The following is an 18,518-nucleotide window of genomic DNA, read 5'->3' as shown; positions in this document are numbered from 1 at the left end:
TTAATACTTCTTGTATGTAGTCTTCTTATCTATTGCTGATTCTTTATTTATTTATTTTTTACGTCCTCTACCATTAGGCACTAAATGGAAGGGTAGGGATGTCTCATGGAGTACTTTTTAAAGGAAACTGGCTCGTATGCAAGTTAGACACGGGAGAAACAATAAAAACAGCCCTGCAGCCAGCTCATTCACCAGGACTGAACCCCCAGATTGAACAACTGCCAATGTTCAGCAGCTTTTACTGCTCGGTTACTTACTGGTCTGCCTAATAGTGACAACGGATACAAAACCAGTCATTCTGTTCTTTAACCCCTTAACGCATTTGCCCGTGTCTCACACGGGCGAAAGTTTCCGGCAAATTTGCACATGCCCATGTCTCACACGGGCGCCCTTGTATCTCGCGTTATTTTATTTCTAATGCTTGTCTGAGATCCGTTCCAGTAAAAATAAATAGCCTAGATTATAATTAAACTTATTTGACATAGAAGGCACCACTATTCAGCATTTTTCTTGTGTAAACCACGTGGCGCATTTTGATGATTAGCTATAAGTTTGCTAGGAATTCTTTGCTATAAAGTAGTCGTTTGGTGTGGAAAAGGTAATATATCCATTTTTATTACGTAAACATAATAAAAGTAAGCAGTTAACTGCAAATTATATTACTAAGTGTTTTTGTAATTTAAAAAAAGTTATCTGATAACGAGCGACTCTGACGATGACAATTTTGAATATGCCAATTTATCAGACAGTTTCAGCGATGAGAGTGATGATTTCTTGAGTGATGGAAGTGAATCGGAAGATAATGACAACGAGATTTTGGATATAGCAAGGAATTGGTATCAAATTAGTAATTTTTAATTAAATTTTTAGTTAAAAATTACTTTTATTTGTCGATCATGTCTTAAAATGCACTAGAGAATATGATTATGCAAGAAAAAAAATAGGTGATTTTTTGACCGAAAATTAGAAATTAATGTGTGCCTTAAGGGGTTAATAGCATTAACAAGAAATTAGTTTAAAGCAAATTTTCTTATTAAAAATATACACATGAAAGCAGATTAGTCAGGTTCTTCATATTATGGCATTCGCGGTGGACTTTTTAAGAGAAGCTGGCTCATATACCACACAGAGAGAAGTAACATATACAGATGACTGTGAGAACTCCCATTAACCAGCCTGTTCACTGGCATTTGAACCCATGTCAAACTGCCAGTGTTCTTTGATCTTATCACTCAGCTGCTGATGAGCTACATGGAAACAAGTTAGGAAAAGTATAACATGAATATGTAATTTACATCATCAATCTAAGAACAATTCAGGTACCAGGAAATAAACATTTTTACAAAAAAAATAGTTAAATTATGATATGATGTAAGAATTCCCCCCTCCTGCACCTATTGTCTTTTCATTAAAAACTCGTATTGATTTACACGTGCAGATTGCATGAGTGGGTTTAAATATATTAATTTATTTTAAAAGCCTTTAATAAATAGTTAAATAAACAAAAATTTAAATACATGTTTTCCTCTTCAAACATATTAATTCAGATTAATATTCATATTTTCCAATTAACAAAAAACTTTAAAAGATTTAATTATTCAGTTTTTCCTCCCTAGGAAGCTGTATCAAATACAAGAGTACTCCACTTTGTAGATTTCAAAACAGAGGCAGATAAAAGAAAATTGCACTGTAGGCTGACCATATACACCATTTTGAATGAAATGGTCACTTTTTGATGACACGTTTCAACTGCTCAATCATTTTTATGAAAATGTCAATTTCATTCTCTTTTAATAAATTATAAGTACGTTTAATTAATTTTCAGTCATAAATTACTGTTCATAACCTGTAATCCTACATCAGAAGTCTATAAGTATGCTTAATGGACTTTGTCTTTCTTTTTTCCAGAATAAAGTTCTGTTATGTTGAGAGAAATCTTTGCAGCTTCCTGCTTGAAATCACTGTTAACATTTGGTACAGATAGATTATCTTCATAACAAACATACATTTTCTTTACTTCAGACACTGATGTAAATCTTATGAACAATTTAAAGTCCAGAAAAAGTGAAGGCTCAGAAAAAGTGTGTACATGCATGCACCTAGGGTAAGAGCCTCATCCTGTATGTAACGAATGGCGAGATGGCCTAACTTTCCTAACATAACATGAGTGATGTTGGCAGAGAATTCCAAGGAATTCTCGCAAGATGTTGCGATGACGAGAGCCATTCGTATACCACCTCTGGAGAAGAAGGTAAACTGCATAAGAAATTTAAGCAAATTAAGTCCGGAAAATAGTCGTGGAGATTTTCTGTTTTCCTATTGGTTAGTCATGGAGGGTGTTTCTAAATCTTTTCTAATCTTCTGACTCTGCGAATTTTATGAGTAGCATGGCTGCTTGAAATCCTGTTTGTAGTTTTTCTGCTGAATTTTTTGCCGCTCTGATCTTTTCAATACATGATATGATGGAAGTTGGGAATGAGTTGATTTTTTCGTCTTGGATCCAATAAGAGCATCATTTAGGTTTTTCGGTTGGGGGGGGATGATTTTTCCTTGCAGTTTCTCGCTGTACGTGGCTTGAAGAGTGTTTTTCTTCGCTGGAATTGAGGCTGTCTTTGAACTGAGGAAATTTTCTTCAAAGAATTCAGGGGCTTCAGGCTGGGGTGGGCTGCTTTTCCTTTCAAGCCTTTTCCTATATTCGCTGCAGCTTCTGTAGCTGTTCATGTGGCAGAGTCTGCAAATTATGCACTTAGGCTTATCTTCAGGTTTCATGATGCATTCATTACTACGATGCTGTTGCCCACACTTAACACATCTCACAGGATTACTGCAACAATATCGAGAGTGCCCGAACCGCTCGCAGCAGTAGCATTGTACTGGTCTTTCCTTGGGGTTGAATTTTTCTATACGACGTTGAAGCTGAACATTTTATTGAGCGGGTGGATCTTATTTCCTTTGGGGTTCTTTTGAGTTCCAGGAGGTAGATGGGAAGCTTGATTTTTTGTCCTTCGTGACTTTTGGTAAACTGCTTAACTTTTTCAATAAGGTAGATCCTGAACTTCAAGTCTTGAACTATGGCATCTTCTTGAATAGTAGTGGGGTTGTTTTTCATGAAAACACAGATCGGTTTTTCAAATTCAAACTGGTAGGAATGGAAGGGGGTCTTTTTTTCCAATAGGAGTTTGTTCATCAAACTGTAGTCAGTCAGGTTTTTGGTGTAGACAAAAATCGATTTTCCTCTCATTTGGGATTCGTGGGCCTCTGCACAGTGTATCGTGAACATTTCATCCAATCAATTTCATCCTGAGAAAATACAATTGGTGGGGGCGAGTTCACATCGTTGACTCCTCCTACAGGGCTTTCCTCTGCTATTTTCCTGAGTAACTGGAATCAGTTCTCCTGCGGTATCTCCATAGGTACTGGCTTTTCATGTACGTTTGCAGTCTTCTTGGGGGAAATCCATTACTATCCTTTTCAGGGAGAGTGGTGCTTTGTTCTGTTCGCTGTCTTTTGCTGATAAGCTTGGAAGTTTTCTTTGCAAAATACATCGCAAGATTGCCCACTTCTTCAGGAGTTTTAGCTGCCTTTAGTTGTTTTTCAAATTCCCTGTGGCATGTCAAGTGTTCATTTCCAAATTCCTGTAAAAGAATATCTTTTCCTCTCCATAATCCTGCATTAATTTCTGTATTTTTTCCTCTCCAGTTCCTTCCTCAATCGCAACTTTCTTCTCCGAAATAGCATTATCCTTTTTGGCTTTCACTTTTTTTTTTTCCTGAGTCTAGGGTCCTTCAAAAATTCTTCACGTTATGAGGTACATGGCAGAGAGTCTGGAATCCATACAATCGGAGAAAATCATCATTTTATATGTTAATTCTATTAACATATAAAAAACTGATAACTATCCAAATATGCTTCGGGTAAAGAGATTCTATTTGTCCAGCTCCATAAAAGTCTGCATACAGACCCTTTTAAAAGTTTATAATGTATATATGATTTGGGACATAGAGTATATATATAAAATAATCACCTGAATAGAAATCATCTTCATCATCTGTATTAACTGCCCCCAAAAAAGGACATTCTTATCATGAAACCCTCAGGTATCACTCACTGGAGTCTAAGAAGTACTCAGAATAACTAGCAAAGTAAACTCACTGGAATTTGGGAATGTGTCAGTTCGTAGCAAAATGAGCAGTAAACCAAAGTGCGTCCAACACGTTCAGAGTCACAGCTCGGAATGAGAAAAAGCGAAATGATTTGTTACAACTGAGATTTTAAAAAAAACTAATAGTGTTAGTAGATTCAGAAGAAATTAATAAAGGTACAGTTTTTAAGGTAGCTGAGAATTTTTAAGAGACCAGCTTAGAATATATCAATACATGGAAGTACAGCTTAGGAAATAGTGATAAATTTAATTGGGTTCTAAAGTAGACACCTGAATGGAAAGAAGTACATGGAAACTTCATTCTCATATTCACTGAAATAGAAGTAACCTGCATATTCAATGCTTATAAAATCTTGTATATAATGCTTATAAAATCTATAACCATCAGGCAGTTAGATGCATAAAATAAGCAGAACATTCCTGAACCAGATAGATAGCTACAGAATTTTTGTGAAATAGCTATCTATCTGGTTCAGGAATATAACTTTTGTAATAGTATTATAAAGTTCATTTTTTATCTTCCAGGAAATATAACACACTTATTGAAAGAATATTCTCTGTTATGGCATTTGGCCAACAGAGAAATCTATGCTAAGTATTAATGAGATACAAGCTATGAGAACATTGTCAAAGAGCTTATGAGAACATTGTCAAAGAAATACTCATAGTACCATCTTGGCAGAACACAGTTTAACTCTAGGGTCTATTTAAACTTTTGTACGAATTATGTTGCTGAATTCTGTCATAAAACTTTTTATATTACTTTTTCTTTTTTATCATCATTAACCCTTTTGCATTTGTGCCCTCCTGATGGCATTTCTGTCATGGAAATATAATAGTCATTTTAATTGTAGCAGAAAAGAAGCTTTTATAACATAAAAACAAAAGTAAAATAAATTTGTGTCTGTTTTTACACATTATTTAATTCTATTAACATATAAAAATTTGATAACTATCCAAATATGCTTCAGGTAAAGGAACTCTATTTGTCCAGCTTCATAAAAGACTGCATACAGACCCTTTTAAAATGATTCTGGACAGAGTATATATACAAAATAATTTTTTTTAAAAGCTAATTTAAAAAATTACTTCATTTATTAAAATAAAAGTTAATTTAAAAAATGAGTCAAAGAATGTATTTAATTAATTTTACTATGTTCTAGAAAAAATAAGTACCATTATAAATGGACAAACACTGAGTGATTATTTGCATACAAGATGTTATTACAAAAGATATTCTAAAAGATAGAATTCTAAAGATAAATTCAGTGAAATTTGTTTTCTTTTTACATATAGGAATGAGAGTGGATACACAGTTACTACCACTAGAAAACAAATGCTGTACAAAACTATTATTGCTCTGATTTTAACTTCGAAATATACATAAGATACTGCTTCAAAATGCTAAAATTATCAAAGACTGAATTCACACAAACTATGACAAATAACACAATAATTACGATTATTCATATTGATTTATAAATTTAGTTCTTTGGTTTAGACATTTTTGCACTATAAAGAATAAAATTTTCTTTGAATATTTCAATGCATGCAAATTATTTGAAAAAGTAAACTTTTGAATTAAATTATTACATGAATTGTTAAGTTATGAAGCAATCTAATATGTTAAATTATTAAAAATGATTTAAAAAAAAGTTAAAATACTGAGTAGCAAATTAATGAACTGTAATTTAGCTTTCAAAAAGTGTATCACAAAACAATGAAAGCTTTGAATGATAGTTAAATGCAATGTAATGTGATGCGATTATTATATTTTGCTTAAAATATCTGCATATTAATAGTAATGTGGCCATTTTTCTGTGCAGAGATTCTAAAGCTCTTACCTACAGCATTTTAGTCAAAACAACTATCAGATGTTTCAGATTAGGAATAGTTCCACTTGAATATCAAATGAATATTCAGTTTTTCATATTATTTGATTAATGTTTTTTTATCATTTTAGCTTTTCATTTTTTCTAATTTTGAAAACAGCAATTAGCAAGGCAACAAATGAATTAATCTTTTAAAGTAGTTTTTTCGACTTTAAAACTACTACTTTAAACCTAATATTTAAAAAGAAAACCAATCAAATAATAAAATAATACAAGTACTTTACTGGAAAGCCCCCCCCCTTTCCATAAAAAAAAAAGGCTTCAAGAAAGTCACAAGCTTAATAAAAAGACTAAAAGTTTCTGCTCTGTGCTCTAAAATAATAGCATACAATTAACTATTTACTGTTTATAAATGTTATTTTTTTAATCTGCCAATTTATTTAAAATAGAGACCCCTCTTCTCTTAAAAAATCAAAATTCCATGATCCACAAGCAGATATATTTATAAAAAATTTCTTTATCATTTACATGGATGTTCTGAAAATGAACAGTAAAGCAATTTCATTTAATCAAGATTTACATCTTATGTTTCTTAAATGTAATTTTAATCATTCAAAGATAGAAAAATTTCTTTCTACAGTGGAAGTAGAAATGAGTAGACTAACTTATCATTTTAAAAGAATGCAAAATAGTCAAGAAATAATCTTAGAATTTTAAAGACTGAAATAAAACTGGAACTTTCACTAGCAACTTTGAAGGTATCCTTTTCAAAAATCTACTTTTTCTCTCTGCACTGATTGTCATTCGAAATCATCAGATTGTAATGGCAGCTAGAAAAAAATATGCTTAATACAATTAACACTATATTTTTAGAGGGGAAAGACTTTTTGTTTTCTTCTTTGATTCAATTTAATTATTTATATATATATATATATATCATGTTCAAAATCCCGTTTACATTATAAACTCTTAAAAGAGACTATTGGTCAAATTTTTTCTGCTCATTTTCTGTGAGAAAAGGTCAAGATCCTTTTGGCCTTAAGCCTAAATTTACTCTAGTTCAGTCACTCAATCATTAATAATCATTATTGTTATAATATTAAAGTGAAAAATAACTGTACAAAACCAAATTTTTTATTCAAATGACATTTTCTCACATTTATCTGCCTCATTCACCCCCCTTCTTAAAGAATTTCCAAAACCTAAATTTTAAAGGTACTAGATTCTTATCATATGTATAATCAATCCTATTACATATATCAATTTTAACTCTTTTGTTTGTAGCACATCCAGCAAATCATACCTAGTTTTAACCTACTATCATATTCACAAAATGCATAAAAGGGATAAATTTTAAGATTTGTTTTATGTTCCATGTTACATTACATGACTAAGTTATTCAACCAATATCACTCATACTTAGAAATAAATTTTAAGTGATTTCTTTTAGGAAGAAATATTATTGCTAACGTTAAATGATAATCCTCATCTTTAATTATCATTATAATTATTTAAAAGCAATAAATCTTTTGCAAAATAACAGTACATGAAGCTGATACAATCTATATTTCTAAGAAATTGTATCAACTGATACCACTTATTTAGTGACAGACCTTGACATTCCTTTTCAACATCTTCATATCTTATTTCATTACATTTTAGTAACACTGCATTCTTTTAACAAATATTAGTGGAAACAAGAAACATTACAATGTAAAAATTAAGAGAGTTAGAGTGAAAGAACACAGTAAAAAAAAATCAGTTTTTAAAGAAACATTTTGTGCAGATTCTTTATTTAAAAATTCTATGCTATGTACACTAGCAAAGTTTTAATCACACTTTTTTTATCTGATATTCATATTGGAGTTAAATATTATTAAAAAAATTAAACATAATTCTTAATTGAGAATTATTTCAGATAAGGAAAAGGCCTAAAAAATTTTCGTATCTGATTTTTTTTTTTTTTTTTTTTTTTTTTTCCCCTTGCATAGTTTCAATATGGTGGAAGGAAATATTGCTTTTCTGTAAAGATATCCTTCATAGATTTATATGTTGAAGACAAATTTACTTACTAAGCTGTGAATTAAGTTTCCAGTATTGCTTAGTAAGAATTTCTATACTTCCTCAAATTTTTATTCATTTTCACTGACAACAATACTTTCTTTCAACTTTTTTAACTTAAAATTAAGATCTTATAAATACAATAAATTTGTAAATACTCATTTATGACAAAAACCAGTTATTTTTTTGTCCTGTTGATGTCACAATATTGAATGTATGCAATATTTGATAGTTAATTTTATATCAACCTTATGAAAACATAAAAACTGAATGCTTCAAAAAATAAGATTTACATGCTTACAAGAAGGTTTTTATAGATGAAAATATGTAGTTTAAAAAATTTGGATGGATGATAAAAATAGAAAATGAAATAAATTTCACAGCAAAATAAAAAATGCTGAGCTTAAAATACATAGTGCCAAAGCTACAACATAAGTACTTAAAAAAAAGTTTATTACAAAAAGCATCAAAACTGATAATGCAAATGAAACATTACTGACTTGAAGATCTTTTAAGAATATTTTATTTAACTGCAAACTCAAGGTTAAAATGATAATAAAGAGATAAGCAAAGTCAAAGAACTGTGCATTAAAATCAATCATTTCCAGTTATTCATAAATCTGAAAAGTTCTTTTAATGGATTTATAAAAACAGTTTATTAAAATGTACTTCAAAATAAATTATTCACTTGGGATTATGTTTTGTTAATGTCCTCAAATCTGATAGAGAGGCTTAATCTAAATTATAAACTACTAATTAATCTAAATAAACCTAAGAATTTTTTAGACCAATTTTCAACAATCATGTCTTCAACAAGAATTTAGACTATAATCAGATGAAAAAATTATTTATGAGCTCATTTTCGGATATGAACATTATTGAATTTCAAGAGAAAAAATAGAATAATTCAAATAAGATGCAGTGAGAATAAATTATTAAAATTCTAATAATTTCTAAATTATTAGAAAAAGTGGTGAAAATGCAGCACAGAAATACATCCTCTGTGTATACCATTAATATTACAGAAAACTGTAAATAAATCTTTACAGCATTCCTTCACACAGGCATAACTTACCACTGTAAATTACGAAAATAGTGTTAAAGGGCATTATAGAAGCGATTTAAAAATGATTAGACATTTAAAAACAAATGTACTTCGTCACCGGTCACTCTAAGAGCCCTTTTGAAAAACATGCATATTTGCTTATTATTTACATGTAACAGGAAATGCTCATAATACATCTTCCATGTAATTACTCACTGATTAAAAATAAATATGTTAGCAAGACTTTCAAAAACGTTTTGGACCCTCATAATACAAGTGTAACACATACACGATCATGAAGTTCAAAAACTCATATAAAAACTTTTTTAAATAATAAGACGTTTTATAATTAACATACCTTCGAACTCCCAAAGATTTACTAGAGAAGCCGAGGTGTGAGACATGACTATAGTTTAAATTACAAAAAAGGTATGTTAACTTTATTGCATCTTTGGCACTGCTAACTGACATAAACTTCGAATTTCAGTGTTTAATGTTTCAGTAAATGTAGCTTGAAATAAATGTCACAGACTTTTAAAATATATATTAATGATTATTATACATCAAGATGGCGACCGCGCGATCAAATCACCTAAAACATGTGTACCAAAAACAATTTTTTAAAACTCTTTTACGACTCAATCAATACTTAAATAATATATTTTTCAACAACTAGGCAACATAAAATTTAACAAAATGTGCTCTGCAGCGAAAAACGCTACATGACACAAAAAGTTAAGTTTTCATTCTTTGCAGAAAAGCACACGCGGTACCCGCCGCTAATTTTCGATCCGAAATGAAAATCGAGCAGCTTGCGTACGATTCGCTTTCCGCAAACGAGCTTGGCGGTGGTGTGCGAACAATAAGCGTGATTGGTCACCTTAAGTTCACGTGACATGCGTAGATGAAAATTTTTGTACTTAAACTAAATTTTATAACAAAATACCTTATATTTCTTCACAGTGTAATGGGTATATATTAATAATTCAAAAGTATGCTATTATTTTTATCAAATTAATCCTATAAAGGTTCTCTAACAAATTTTGAATTTTTTAGAACAAGATACGAAACGGAAACAGTGCGTAAAAAAATAAATGGAATAGTCCATTTAATATGGAGGTTGCAGCTAACATGACTTACAGTGAAGAAGAAAATAATAATAATAATAATAATAATAATAATAATAGAAAGCTTTATTACTTTTATGATAGAAAACAGTATGAATTTTAATTTAAAGCTTTCTTCTGGGAAAATGAGACAACGAAGGAATTGTTTCATAATCTACGAAATTTCACGACGTTGAAAGAGATTCATTTCATGTAATTTTAAAATAAAGCGACAAGCATATAATGGTCAATAAAAATTCATTGATTTTAAAATCTCTCAACTTAGTATATTTGATTAGATATATGGCGAAAATTTCGTTTTGAAGATAATTTGGAGGCAAAATGAAGATTTGTAATGATTAATTCTACAGCATATGTCCAAAAATTCTGTGAAAAGTTCTAATAATAAATAAGTAAAAAAAAAAATTTAATACAATTCTCCATGATTTACACCACTCAGCTCTATAAGTAAAACTTCTTTCGAGATCGTTGGTGTGCATAGATGCCAAATTGTTCTGTTCTGGCCTTTTAACCTCTGTGCTAAGCTATACCTTGGATAAGGTTCGGAGAACAGAAATTATGATTATATATTTCCCCTTCTCCCTAGCTGCTACATTTCCCCCTTCTTCCTAGCTGCTATCCCTCACATGATATTTACTTACTTCCGTTAGCATAATAAAATGTCGCTGTTCTCTGAAGAATATCCCAATTTTTTATAATAGTATAAAATATACTTTAAGAGTTGAATAAACTTTACAACTGATAATTAAGTTAAGTTATAACAAAAGAGTTAACTAAGTAAGATTACTGCCTAAGGACAGCTCCCTACATTCGCAGACCAGAAAAGTCAGTTCGAGTTGATGATTTGGCTAGAAACATTGAATAGAATGACATGGGAAGTTACGAGTCAATTGGCACATTAAATACTTACATAAACAGCAGAGCGGTAAGGAGCAACACTGCATAAGTGAGATATACAAACAAATAATATATAGAAATACAAGAGAATACAATTTTACATTATATAGTTGTTGAGGACAGACATTAATCTTAATATTTGCTAAATATCATTGTAATCATACCAAAGAATTTTAATACATAGTTGTTTATAGAGCTTAGCCTCTCGTGGAATCTCTTTACAAGAAAATAGTAATGAGTCATGAGCTGAACAATATTTAGTTACTCGTGGATCCGGTTATTATGGTGGAACTATGGGGCATCTATGATCTCTCGAAAAACACAGTTCTGCGCTACCTGAAACTTTTTTCTATTACTTTTGCAAGCACACGCCCAGACTGGACACTCATGGCAAATCATGGGGCGAAGTATAGATTTGTAAATGATTAACTTGTTATCTATATATAGTACGCTGTTTTGAGAAATTGAGGGGTAGAATACTTTATACATTGCTACTCAAATGAAAATATTGAAACAAGGAAAAAAAAGAAACAAGAGTTTAGATGCTTGCTCTATAGATGTAAAAGTCTATTTTCGATCAATTTCAAACGAATTATATAACAATTAATTAAGGAAATGTTAAACACAGTAGCCCTAAGTGTAATTCACTATCTTTACTGTTAGCTGTGAAAATAAAGAACTGCATTATAATTTAAGAAAAGATAAAATAAATGGCAACTAGGTAGATCCGAACTCGCTTTCCTTATCATGCCAGCTATGAAATACACTTATTATATACAAAGGTCACTAGAAGACCTTCACCTTACCTGTATACTCTCGCAGCACTTGACGGAAGCGAGAAATAAGTTTATTCAAATATCTTATTAACTAAACGATATTATCTAACACAGTTATTTCCTTTTTCATATTGGGCCCACCAGCGGCCGAGCGGTAAAGTCGCTGAACACTGGAAGTTCGGTCCGAGGTTCGAATCCCGCGAACGGGCTGGCTGCATGGGCGTTTTCGTGGTTTTCCCCATGTGTAACGTGTATACAAGCCAGTTTCCCTTAGAAAGTTCTCCACGAAAGCATCCCTCTTCTTAGGAAAATAGCCCTCGAGGCTTTGCCATAATCGCATACACAAACACACACACCTTTTTTATATTGACTAATTTATTTTTCACGAAATTTTTTCTTTGTCCGATTGTGCAGGTATTAGACGAAAAGACTTTACTGTTATTTTGTTTCACGATGCCTCCCCTTTTTTATGGCAGTGAAAAGCTTAGGTTGCAGTAATGAACTATTCTGTTAGAAAGCCGGTTCCTTTTTGGATAGATTGAAAAGTATAGACATTCTTGCATCCCAAAAACTAGAATTTATTATACGTGCCAGTCAGTTTCCCATTTCATTAGATCCAAAAGAAAAAAAAGTACGTTTCACAATACGTGGAATCGAAGTAAATTAGATTTTATAAAGCTAATGGGGCTTTATTGTTCTACTCCTGGAGTGCCACTGGTCACGTGGCACATACTTATTGTTGTTTCACAACAGACTGTATATTTTATGGCTGAAAGATGTAGCTATTGCATATTATAGTAACTATTAGTGCTGTAGAAGTAACGAGAAATTGTGTACCCGTATGTATTCGTTACTCGGTGAACCAGTACTCGTTACTATCGTATCGTTACTCGTTACTTTCGGTAAAATCCATCGGTATCCGTATCCTGAGCCTATGTTATCGGTCTACGGCCCTAAAAAGGGCCTTGAAACGTCGCATCGCATTGAATCACATGAGCTTTTCTACCCCGCAGGAACTGGGTAGTGCTGCGATAGGGAGTTTTGCGTCGCATTTTTGAGTAGAAATAATTCACTTTATTCTGGCTATTATTTTTTGGTGCAATGGATATGATTCATTATTAAATTTTCTATTGCTGTCAGGGCATAGTTTCTAAAGTCAGAAGCGCCTACGGAAGGCCGTCAGGAAAATAGGAAAATATAAAGAAAGAAAGGAAATAAATATTACAATAATAACATTAATTAATAATTAAAATAACAAAAAATTACTTATTAAAAAACTTAATAATTAAAATAATAAAAATAGTGATTAAAATAATGAATAATTAAAGTAACATAATAATTAGCAACTGAAGTATAAAATACTTATAAGTAAAATTTAATAAAAATGTATAAACAAATAAAAATTAAAATAATTTTTAAGTTTATGATGATTAATTAAATAATAAAGTAAAATACCAGATCTTGTCTTATTGGCTTAGTATCGTTTCGTCCTTTCTCATTTCATCCCCAGCTCGAAAAAGTGTTATTTCGTTCGCTGCCTTCCCCCACCAATTCCCTCTTTCCCGTTTCATCCGCTGTTTGAAAAATAAGTGTTTACTTTACGATAAGGCGAACTGTTTACTTCAATTAAAATGGTTTAGAAGAGATGACTCAGTACTTAGAAGACTTCAGGACTTATTTATCCTTGGAGATGACTGTTTCTACTTCGACTTAGCTTTTGATTTTTTAATAATATTTAATATTTTATGCAGACAAATTATGTTGAGCAGAATAATGAATTTCAGACGTGTTCAAAAGGTGTGTATCTGAATATAGTAACATTTTTGTTGTATAGTATCCATTTTTTTAATTTCACACATTTCTAAAGCAACGGAAGTACGGTATCACTTTTTGGCAGTTTGGCTTTTAGAGGATTTTACAAGTGGTGGTCTTAAAAAGATGATGTTCACTACCAATGTTTGTTTATGTTCCCCAAAATAGAGATCTCTTAAAAGGTGACCTTTTAGAGATGTTGGAAATAGATGATTTGCTATAATTATTTTCCAATAGATAATGGAATTAATTTAATGTCAATAACTCGAGGAAGCAAGTTTAAATACGGTGCAACAAAAATACAGAAGTATTTTAAATGACGAAAATATTCATATTTTGTCAATATCAAATTTAAAAAAGAATTAATTTTGGACAAATTATGAAATCTAACTTTTAATGTCGTCTTCTAGTTTCTATATTTATATCTGGCAAAGTTTTATACTTGTTATGAAAAAATAAAAATGCAAGAAGTTTGAGTCCCGTAGGACAAAGATTGACCGGGAAATTTAGTTTCAAAATTTGCAATGTTTGGTGCCATTTGTAACTTGCCTTCGGGTATCGCTTAATTGAGTTAGAATAATTCGAGGAAATAAGTTTAAATGAAGTGCAGCAAAAATAAGCATAATTTAAATAGTCGTAGAAGGAAGTCATGCGGAATCCATATCAAATTTTCACTTTTTCATAATGACCATAAAACTTTCCCAAATAAAAATACAGAAACTGGGAGACCGCATTAAAGATTAGCTTTCGTTATTTGTCCGTTATTCGTTATTTCGTTTGCTGCTTCCCCCATTCCCTTCATCAGAACCGCTAATGACGAAAGGGTGAAATTTCCCCGATTCATCCCCTTTCCGAAAACTCCTAGTTGAGACTGTTATTTGTTGAGACAAGGAATGCTATGTTATAAATGTCAACTTGCTTTTTACACTTAACAATATAATCGTTAAAAACATTCGCACATGCATAGGTTAAGTACGAATTAAGAAAGAACTTAAAAGAAATTTAGAAATCTATAAAAGGTAAGGACATTTTTATGTTACTTTATTAGAGATAATAGTGAAGCACTAAATATTTCAATCAATGTTATTTCATAATGCTATGAGTATACCTTTATTCATTTAAAAAATGGCTCATCAGCGGTCGAGCGGTAAAATCGCTGAACACTGGTAGTTCCGTCCTGAGTTCGATCTCAGGCAAACGGGCTGGCTTCATACGCGTTTTGTGGTTTTTTCCCGTACCAGCTTACAAGCCAGCTTACCACATACCATACGAGCCAGCTTACTACGTACCATACGAGCCAGCATACCACGTACCATACGAGCCAGCTTTCCTAAGAAAGTGCTCTACGAAGGCATTTTTCCTCTTAGGCACATAGCCCCAGTGTGTTTTGTCATAATCAACTAAACCAAATCATTTAAGAAATATATCAGTTGATCACTGCTCAGTGTACATCTGCTGTTTGCTTATAAAAACACTTTGTAAAGACATTTCCACTATTTTGCTAATAATTCTGGAAGGCTCATAGAATCCGAAATTATGTTACACTAGCTAACAGAGAACTTAAGTCTGCTTAATCTGCTTGACTTGCTTTCGTGTCTTTGGGAAACGTAAGTATATGCAGAAATAAATATTAAAATCTATCACGTATATTTGTAAAGATGTAAAGCATACTGTTTTGGTTTACAATAATGATAAATATGCATCATGTTACGACAGTTTTAAAAGATCACAAATAACTATACATATGCTAGACTTCTAACAAAATTTCTGTTACAATATGAATATGCATTTATTATTATATGAGTCGTAAAACGGCCCACCAGCGGCCGAGCGGTAAAGTCGCTGAACACTGGTAGTTCGGTCCGAGGCTCAAATCCCGCGAACGATCCGGCTACGTGGATGTTTTCGTGGTTTTCCCCATGTGTAACGTGTATACAAGCCAGTTTCCCTTAGAAAGTCCTCCACGAAAGCATCCATCCCTTAGGCAGATAGCCATAGTGTGCTTTGCCATAATTAAACACACGCATACACACATGAGGCGTAAAATTCAGTATTCGTCAATTTTAGATTCTAGGTATATGACAAAATTTTTTTTTAAAATTTTCGTTTTGTTTTTAAAAATTAATTCACTTTATAGCTTTTCTCCAATTTATTATAAAGGTATAGGAGTTAAATTTTGATTTATATATAATATGATATAAATTCATCATTCATTAATAATATTTTATGTATAACAAAAAAATTATTATTAATGTTCCAAATTTTAATTTTTTTAATGATTTGTCTTCCATTTGTTGTATATTTGTTGAATGCATAGCTAAATATTTCAATTATACACAATAAGATTCTGCAGAAAACAATTCAGCTGGCATGACAGCTAATTGCGAAAGAAAAATTAGAGTCTTATTGCTCTTAACTCTTAGTACAAGCAGCCATTTTAAAATTGACGTTAAAATAAATTTATTCTATGGTCTATTAGAAAACAACTATACTGAATCATTTATTGACGACTTCTAAGAGGTCGCTTTCTGAAAGAAACCTGTATTTTTGAGAACATAAACATACGTTGATATTGAACATCACTTTTTTAAGATGCCAGAGCAAATGCACAGAGCTCCAAAAATCATCTAAAAGCATAGACGGTCACGTTTTAAAAGGCGACTACTTTTAATAAAGCTTGTATATTAATGTTCATTATACATTTCTCACATTTTTACTTTCTTTCAAAACAGCGATACTGTGGTCAATTACTTTAGAACTATGTGAAACTAATAAAATGGGCCCTATGTTATAAAAACCTAATTATATTCAGATACACACCTTTTGAACATGTTTGATATCCATTATTCTAATCAGAATACTTTGTCTACAGAAAACATTGAATCAATATTAGAAATCAAAAGCTAAGTGAGATTAAAGTAGGAAGAGTCATATCGTCTCACACATTTTAATTGAAGTAAACAGGTGCTTACTTTATCGTAAAGTGAACACCCGTTTTTCAAACAGCGAATGAAAAGAAAAAAAGAGCCCACCAGAGCTCGAGCGGTAAAGTCGCTGAGCACTAATAGTTCGGTCCGGGGTTCAATTCCCGGCTAACGGCTAGCTGCACGGGCGTTTTCATGGTTTTCCCCGTGTGTAACTTGCATATGAGTCAGTTCCCTTTAAAAAATCCTCCACGAAGGCCTCCCTCCCCGTAGGGGCAATAGCCCTAGTGTGCTTTGCTGTAACCGAATAAACCGAAACCGAAAAAAAAAGAGAATTGGTGGTGGAAGGCAGCGACGAAACGTCGTTTTAGAAGAATGGGCTACATAACCAAATTTCTATCTATACTCTGGTAAACAGTACATTATTTTCTCATCAAAAGCCTAAATTTAGCTAATGCTCGGCTTAGTTCTTAAATTACAATTTTAGCCGCAGCCCCCAAACAAGACGATGTCTGGTATTTTATTTCATTATTTAGTTATTCATCATTAATTTAAGAATTAACTAAATTTTCATTTGTCTTTAAATTTTTATTGAATTATAATAATAATAATTTAATATTCTAGTTGCTAATTATTGTATTATTGTAATAGTTATTTTATTTTTATTTATTTATTTATTTATTTATTCATCTTTCCTGATGGCCTTCCATAGAGCTCCAGCACTTCTAATTTTAAAAATTAAGTCCTGACTACAACCAATGATTGCGAAAATAAAAGTCAAGTAACTTATTTAGTGATAATTAAATAAAATAAAAGCCAAAGCTTTTATTATATATATATATATATATATATATATGTTTGTGTGTGTGTACTTTAAATTTAATTATAAGGACATATATATATGTACTTTACATTTAATTATAATTTATTTGATATATATATACATATTTACGTTTGGTAGCATTACCAATTGCAATAAAAAGGGAGGTGCACATCTAGATGTTATAACGGACCCATATACAAAATTTCAACGTTCTATAACTAATCGTTTTTGAGTTATGCAAAATGCATACATACGTACTTGCACATCACGAAAAAAATCCCTTTCAAGTATCAACTTAGAGTCATAATCATTAGTCATAAGTATCAGCTTAGAGTAAATGGGATTACATTTAACAATAAGTTTTTTTTTTTTTTGAAAAAAAAAAAAAAAAGAGAGAGAGTCCTTCATTGTGTTCGTACGTACAGACGTCACCCCAAAAAATAATTCACATGGATTCCGTAATCGTCAAAAACGGATATTTCCGTTAAAATATGATACCCAAAGTTTTCTCGATTACAATAATTACTACCATTTTATTTGATACAAGGAAGTAAAGAACCTATATTAACCTACATATTCTTATATAAACAATACCTAAGTGCAGTATATAAATATTTCAAATCAATAAAATCTCACTATGGCACGTTCAAGAAAATAAATAAATAAATAATCATCTAAATTTTCAAATTACAAACATAAATAGCAATAGTAAAAAGCAAATACAAAATAACGCTTCCCGCTATCAAAATTGCTCATCTTCTTAAATATCAACAACTAAACTAAATAGTATTTCAACTAAAACACATAATGTAAACAAGAATTTGCCCAATGCCCAAAAAAATTCAAAATTATCTATGAAAAATATGAGCACATTGTAACGCAACCGCATCATTCGCATTCGCATAGAAACCGCATCATTCGTATTCGCATAGAAATCGCATCATTCGTATTCGTATAGCAACCGCATCGTTCGTACTCGAACAAACCGCATCGTACGACAGATGCGAGTAACGAACAGATGCGAGTAACGAAATGAATTTGTGAGTACCGAATCGGTAC

The 18,518-nt window shown here is 31.4% G+C and overlaps 1 protein-coding gene across 3 annotated transcripts in view; it reads right to left on the bottom strand.

Moving 5' to 3' along the window:
• Positions 1 to 9,923, bottom strand: part of Dp (transcription factor Dp) — a 128,264-nt gene extending 118,341 nt beyond the window's left edge. Inside the window, exon 1 of one of the 3 annotated variants that reach the window (XM_085819616.1) lies at positions 9,459 to 9,923. In XM_085819616.1, the coding sequence (XP_085675742.1) occupies positions 9,459 to 9,504 (46 nt within the window). In that variant the 5' untranslated portion in view covers positions 9,505 to 9,923. The remainder of the gene's footprint in view (positions 1 to 9,458) is intronic. The other 2 variants (XM_035373748.2, XM_035373740.2) reach the window with 2 other exon arrangements.
• Between the last annotated feature and the right edge of the window lie 8,595 nt (positions 9,924 to 18,518).

The sequence above is a fragment of the Stegodyphus dumicola genome, chromosome 1, assembly GCF_044657685.1.
Source record: "Stegodyphus dumicola isolate Sdum_Otavi_A_Nest chromosome 1, ASM4465768v1".
Classification (NCBI taxonomy): Eukaryota; Metazoa; Arthropoda; class Arachnida; order Araneae; family Eresidae; genus Stegodyphus; species Stegodyphus dumicola.
Note: the sequence above shows the minus strand (reverse complement) of the source record. Positions and strands in the feature narration are given on the sequence as shown.